The sequence below is a fragment of the Neopsephotus bourkii genome, unplaced genomic scaffold (assembly GCF_033783945.1).
Source record: "Neopsephotus bourkii isolate Nb327-2 ecotype Australia unplaced genomic scaffold, CSIRO-AGI_Nbou_v1 NB_1572, whole genome shotgun sequence".
NCBI classification, from domain to species: Eukaryota; Metazoa; Chordata; class Aves; order Psittaciformes; family Psittacidae; genus Neopsephotus; species Neopsephotus bourkii.
Window position 1 is genome coordinate 2,369,072 of NW_026902048.1, and position 7,439 is coordinate 2,376,510.

The following is a 7,439-nucleotide window of genomic DNA, read 5'->3' on the forward strand; positions in this document are numbered from 1 at the left end:
ATGGGGCCCACACAAAATAACACCATGATTTGGCAATGAGAAACAGACAGTTTTTGAAATGCATCTCCATGGGAACAGCAAAAAGACACCAAAAGAAACTCTTACAGTTCAGGCAAAAGGAGCCCCTTGTTACATGCTACAAGTGACGTGTCAGCATACAGCGTTACTCAGTTGTGTGTGACCTGCCCTGGGGTACTTCCACGACCTGCCCCCTCCCAACACTGTCCAGAGGAGGGTAAGTACTGGCTCAGTTCTACCCCACCATGCCTTGTCACAGGGTAGATGCAGCCTCCCACATCACTTGGAGTCATCTGTGACAAGATTGAAGTGTTTCAAAATATTGTATTTCTAAAGCAAGAACAAACAGTCCCTGTGTTGCGTAACCGAAAATGCATTAAATACTGGAGTGTTGTTACTCACTGTAAACAGAACACGAATACCTATAGGCAATTAATTGATTCAACATGCATCTTATCCATGCTGTGATCTAACTTGGCAGTGTTATATTTTAAATATACTTTAAATAAGATTAGATGAAGTAATCTTTATTAGTAGCCTGTTAGCGGCTGTAAGCAAGTACTTCTACTTGGAAGTCATCCACATTCACAATCTTGTTTATGAGTCTCTATACACTACCAGGAGATTAATGTTGCATCCCTCACATTCGGAATTCCCACTGCTTTGGGTCATAGTTTTCTCTCCCTGGGCAGCTTTTTTTTCCTGAAAGGAGTTTCTCATTACTATTACTGCAAAAAGCATCTGAGATTCAGTTGTGGGGAAGCTGCACTTTTGGAGCCACCTGTTTCAGACACGCTGAGAAAAAGCAAGTTTTGCCAAAGAATGTTGCCAAGTGAAGTCAGAAGAGATAAAATGCTAGAAACGTAAACTGGCTGGACACTGATGCTCCCAAACTACCTCTGTATCCAAGTCCTGCATCTTAATATTTACATACTGTAATCTCAGTTGTCTTTCATTTCACTAATGAAGAAAGTAACATTATGAATTAGAGCAGGAATTGTATATATATATGCTCACAAACTAAGGATTGGGGAAGGATTCAATTTTTCCTCTGCATTCAACATTGAGAAGGTAGGGATGGGAAAACAGTGTTCTTATGAGAAGTACTAAACACAAGACTGACAGGATCAGGCTGTTTTAAATGCAACATATATGTTGGCATCATTCTGGGAATCACACCACACACCCCGAGTCTCTAGTGCCAGGAGTTAGTGCAGAACAGCGTATCAGCCGTTCATGCTTCATACCCATGATTTGAGACAGGGAATTGTGGACAGATCACTTCCATCACACATCCATGACAAGCATGAAGCTGCTCTGTAAGTAAGATCTTTGTTGAAAAGCTCTGCTCTCTCCCAGCCCCATAACGGGTAGAACCACACATAAACCCCTCTGCTAAGCAGAGGGGAGCGTGCCGTCAGCTGTACACATCTGGTGAAGCTCAGGGCATTTAGAAAACCCCTCGCAGTTTTATGAACACTGACTGCTGCTCATTATTTTCTCAGATGCACTGGGAGCATCAGCTCAAGTGTCAAACTCACGCTTTTAATTAACATTGGTTTCCACTTTTAAGAGACTACCTTGGTACTGTTAGTGCACAGAGTCTCCGGTAAAACTCCAGAGAATAAAAACCTCACATGTTTTAAAACACGCACGGCTGCGGGATTAGATCCCTAAGGAGTATTTAGGAGTGTTCACAACAATAAAAATAACAAAAAGCAGAACATTTGGAAGTTTAAGAACACCTCTAATGGCCGTGTCCATTTTGGATGCAGGAAAGAGCTGTTTGAGCAGCATTACGCCATTCCGCAATCAGCAGCTGCAGATCCAATTTGCTGCGAAATGACAAGTTTATCTTACAGAGAAAAAGCCAATAAATTTGGGATGTTAAAAATTAATCTAGTCCGGTGATTACCACTAATTGCTAATCTGTTCAGCACTTCAGATTGCACAATTCAAATCAACATGTCGCTGGATAAGCTATCGCTGTTTACTCCTTCTCACCGCAAGAGAATGGACTTCACGTCCTGCCTTTTATTTTTAATACTTAATATAGAAATATAACAGCAATTCATGCACTCATTCAGCCCCTCCAGCTCTTTCAGTCCAGGCACATCGCTCAACTTATGGCGGTCAAGGCTCCCTAGCAGTGTAAGCAGCCGGGATGTTTTCCCCGCTGCACAAGGCAGCGGGTCAGGCTGTTGTGGAACAAAAAGGCAACTGGGCTATGGCAGAGCTACAGCCGCATTTGGGGAGCTGGGGTTCCTGCAGCGGTGCTCAGCTCCACACCAGTGCCAGCCTCACCTCTGGAGGACAAAGTGATCACAATGAGGAGCCTTTGGTTAAATCTGGCAGGTCAGGAATGACTGAAGGGGAGCTCAATGGAGATGGAGAGGTGTGGGTTTGTGCTGCCTGACTTCGCATCCCATGGGGAAACCATGGAGGAGATCTATTGGCACAGAAAGCCACCACCAAGACATGTATTAACACCACTCCTGGGCAGCCCCAGTGCCCTAACAGAGCCCTTTCACAAGGCCAGCCCTTTAGGACACTGGTTCTCCTCTATGCTCCCGCATTCATCAGGACCCAAACCCACCCTAGCACTGACCCCGCACCCAGCATAGCCCGCACAGCAGCTTCCCATCTGGTTAAGGGCAGCAGAACACAGCCCAGACAAGCAGCTGCCTCATGGATAAACCCCTTCTCGCCTCCACCCGGGCTCACCCCATCCAAATCCGATTTCGCTGAGCACCACCATGATGCTAAAAGCATCGACCAGGTTGGTCTGTGAGTGCTGTGCTTGGGAAGATGGCAGCCAGGAGGGACAGCTCGGCACCACAGCCCTCACGCTGCAGGCTTGCCGCCAATGGGCACCATGGGTGCCACCCCACCAGGGATAGATGCCCATGGGCACCCAGGGCAGCACCACAACTTAATGTTTTGGGGTTTTTTTTCCTCTAAAATTGGTTTCTTGGGTTTTAGGGATTGGGGCAACAGCAGCTCCCCTAGAAATACCACAGTCATCTGCTCACTCCAGTCATTCAACCACACTTAAACCCCCCAGTGAACCTTAAGTCTAGGTCGGGGGGGGAAGGAAAAGAATTAAGGAAAACGAGAGAAAACTTTATGTTAAAAGGATGAAACTTCACCACCAGCCTGACCTCACTGAGCACCTGCACCACCTCGGCGATGCCCGCCTCCCCTCCTCTCCCGCTCACCTTGGTGTACTTCACCTCCAGGCCGCGCAGGGGCCGCGGCAGCGGCGGCACTTTCCTCTCAGGCTGCCCGTTCTCCACAGCGCCGTTGAGGGCGGCCATGGCCCCACCGTCGAACCCACACCACTCTGCCGCTGACAGCCCCGCGCCTCAGCCTTAAGAGCGGCGCGCGCGGGGCGGCGGCCAATGAGGGGCGGGGAGGGGCGGGCGGTGCCGCCCCTCATTGGCCCCCGCCCCGCGTCCTCGCCCCGCCCCGTCGCGCTGCCGCGGCCCTCAGGTACCGGGCGGCGCCGCCCCGCCGAGGCTCCGCTGAGGCAGCGGGGCCGGGGGGCGCCAGCGGGCCGCGGCGGGGCCCGTAAGGGGAAGGAGGGTGCCTGGTGCCAGGCGGGCGGGCTCCGAGCGGCCAGCACGGCTTCTGCCAAAGGGAGGAAGCGGCCCAGCACAAGAGGATGTCGGCATGGAAGGTAGCTCAGCTCTCCCTGACTGGAAGGGTCTCCCCTCGCTTGTCAACACCCATCACCCACAGCGGCATGGCCGGTGCCGTGGCGTCCTCACCTCAGCCCATGACGCCCCGTTCTTCGCACCCTGCTTCTGTAGAGCTTCCAGGGCTGATGGAGAAGGAAGAAACTTCATCAAATTACAAAAAGCTGACAGAGGGGAGATTTAAGATAGATATTAGGAAGACATTATTAGGACATTAAAGACACTAATTAAAGGACACTGTGAGGGTCATGGCACAGGGTGCCCAGAGAAGCTGTGGCTGCCCCATCCCTGGCAGTGCTCAAGGCCAGGTTGGACACAGGGGCTTGGAGCAAGCTGCTCCAGTGGAAGGGGTCCCTGCCCATGGCAGGGGCTGGAACTGGATGAGCTTTAGGGTCCCTTCCGACCCAAACCAGTCTGGGATCCTATGAAGTGTCTGGTGTGGAGCAGACAGCAAATCCTCCACGTCCATGTGCATACATGAGTCTGGGACCAGTTTGACCACCCCAGTTTGACTAAAGGGCTTCAGTATATCAGTGCAGGACCAAGCCCTCCTGCTGCAACTTCCTACAGTGATAACCAATATACTTGTGTCCTACACAGCCAATCTCCAGCATGGTTTTCATAGCAGCATACTCAGAACATTGAGAAAGATGCTGTCTTTCAAGAAGCCCTAAAGGATATGGAACATGTCTGAAGTGACAGATCTAGGCTCTGTGCCTGAACAAGTTCATTATGCATTGCTTCACTTCATTCTGAATGAAATATGTGTAAGTCTTTGCAGGCTGGGGGCCAGGACACTGGGAGCACCCTTACACCCACACACACATGGAAGATAATACAACATATTTTCCATATAACAAGTGGCAAGGTGCCAGCAGTTATCTTACAAAATGCTTCACAGAATCTGTCATCCCCAGCAACAGTCAGCACTTTGCTGCTAGAATGCTTAAAAATGCTCGGCGCTTCCAAAGGCGGACAGCCCGTGATATCGCAGCAGCACAAGAGTTAGTGCTGATTCAGAAGGGAAAGTACCACTGATGAATCAAACCCCACTTCCCGCAACTTGCAGGGTAGTCCTGGAGGTCCTCTGCTCAGGTGAAAGCCTACTCGGTGGTGCTTGGCTCCTGAGCGCTTCCATAACATGAAGGAGGATTTTTGTCCACCACAACCTTTACCAGACAAGCCACTGAATCAATTTCTATTGAACACTAAAGGACTCATCCACCCTACCAGCTGCAAGGTGGAATCTCCCCTTCACATGGGAAGGTGCTTCAGTTAGAAGGGGAATATCTTCGTTTGCAATGGCAGAAGCGAATAAGCACTATCAGAAAATAAAGGGATGCATTACAACAGCAGAAGTGTTTGTTTCTAAGCTGTCCATTTTCAACTGTCCGGTTGGTATTATCCACAAAAGCCTCAAAGCTTGAAGAATCTGTTCACCAAATCCCAACACAGTCCTGGTCCCAATAAAGAGGAATTTGGATCTAAGCTATCCTTAGATGTCCTCAACAACACTCCAAGGAGACTGATTGGATGCGCAAGTTCAAGCCTGAGACAGGAGACATTTCTGAAAGCTATCTCTGGAAAAGAAATGGCCACTGATCCATTAGGCCCAGTGGCATGGTCTGGCAACCAAACCTTTTTGGACCTCTAGTAATTTCCCATTTCTGGTTTTACCAGAATGTATCACAACACTACAGGCAATAACTTGACAGTTCAAATAGCAGGGAGCGGGGAGGACATCGTTACAGAGGTGACACAATATCAATAGAATTTCTCTATTTCTGTCTGTGTTTTGCCCACAGAAATGCTCAGCTAAAGGGGGGAAGTACTCTTGTTAACTAGAGGACAAAATACATGGATGATGAGAATGATGAATAAGAAGTTCCAGGACAAGCAGTGGTTAAGGAGTCCTTCCAAGTGGGTTTTCTCGCATGGAATGACCATGTCTCTTACCTCTCATGAGGAAGACTTTTTACAAGACATTCCTGGGGAAATTACTTTAGGCATTATTGCTTCTTTGAGTTAACACTGGTGCAGTGTGAGCTGTATCTAAGGCAAGAGTTCCACATGCAGGGTTTGGGGATGCGTAAGACTTTTAAATGCTGCACGAAGTGAATGAGTTGTGAGTCAGCGACATATGAATGAGCTGAAACAATAAACTTTAACCAATACACAGAGCTGTCTGCAATGTTCCCCCCTAGGAACATCACAAGAAGAGTAACAAAATGTTCCCCTGTCAAAGAGTTTTGTGGACACTGGTCCCTTGTTGGGCAAACTCATTCCTACCGCAAATGGGAACAACACCACTGGCCTCAGGAGATGAGTGTTTTGTCACTGGTGCTTATATCAGATCCACAGATGTGGAAGCACTCGCTCCCCCAGACTGCTGAATGGATAGCTCAGCGGGAGATGTCCTAAAAGCAACAGCAGAGCCCTGATCAGAACAAGTGAGAGACGTTTTATATTCATTCCCATGCTCCAGGAGGGCCATGCCACCATTCAAATAGAAGCACTGAAAAAATGGGGTTTACCTAAGTTTGTAACAGTTGATAAACGTGCCAGAAACAGCCGCAAGAGGAAAAGCATCTGTTAATGAAAGGTCACATCACTACTGAGCCACCCTGTTATGTTCTACTGTTGCAGCAGTGTTTGCAGAGATGTCTGCAATATGTATCCTTAACCTGCTGCACCCCCTGCAATAGCTGTGAATTCCCTGGTGCTGTGCTGCTCTGCAGAGCCGTGTCTCACAGGTTTCTAGCTGTAAGCACACCAGTTCTGCTCTGCCAGCCAGCACAGAGATTGCCTTTCCTCTGCTGGGTCAGACATACACGCTCTTAAATCCGCAGCCATGGATCAGACCTAAGCACCCATTTCTGTGCCAAGGAGATGTTCGTGCTGTGATGTGGCTGTCTCCCTATCTGCTGTGGGGGTCAAGGGTCTCTGCAGGGATTAATTTCTCTGACTCCCCCACCTCATTTAACCAGAATGAAGGGAATAATGTTGGTAACTCATCCTTCAAATACACTCTGCTCTGTAAACATGTAGCTTACCTCCTGGCTCCATACCAGGGAGTTGTATCAGGAGGATCAGTGAAGACACCTCCGGATCACCTGGGAGCATGATGTTTCCAGACAACTTTGGCATCCTGCCCCATGGATGAAGACAGATTTAGCAACGGAGCACATATTCACCCATAGGACAATGGTTTTGCCCAGTCAGCAGTGGCGTAGCCATTGAGAGCTATGACACAAGTTGATCAATTGATATTCCAATGATATTTTGCATCTAGACCTCAGCCTATGCTTCAAGCTGACCAGAAGCCCTGTAGCTGTGTAGAGCAGTTATCATGGCACAGAGCCAAAGCTGCTTCTGCTTATTTTACATAAACCCTGAAGCACACATACACACTCAAACATAAATATGTGGGTGAAACCATATACTCTAAAAGGCTACTGAGGCTGCACACTCCGGCACTCAGCAGCTAGAACCGATCAGAATTCGCCTGCTTTTGCGCAGCCTGATGAACTGTAATTGAGTTATCCATGTCCTTTTCCTGCAGGCACCCCCCTCACTCCGCATTGGCAGTGATTGCAGCTCCTTAGAGAGCAGCTCCCTCATGATTTATTCCCCTCTTGTTTAATGTGCAGCGACGGGGCTTTTTACTGCCTGTTATACAAACTGTGCTTTGGGCACAAAATTATTCATTTCCGTCTGGTTTTT

At 48.6% G+C, this 7,439-nt stretch overlaps 1 protein-coding gene across 1 annotated transcript in view; it reads right to left on the minus strand.

The window, feature by feature from the left end:
- The window catches only part of ALDH1A3 (aldehyde dehydrogenase 1 family member A3), a 31,141-nt gene extending 27,733 nt beyond the window's left edge, over positions 1 to 3,408 (minus strand). The window contains exon 1 of the mRNA XM_061371230.1: positions 3,237 to 3,408. Coding sequence (XP_061227214.1) covers positions 3,237 to 3,335 — 99 coding nt within the window. The 5' untranslated portion in view covers positions 3,336 to 3,408. The remainder of the gene's footprint in view (positions 1 to 3,236) is intronic.
- Positions 3,409 to 7,439: the final 4,031 nt, after the last annotated feature.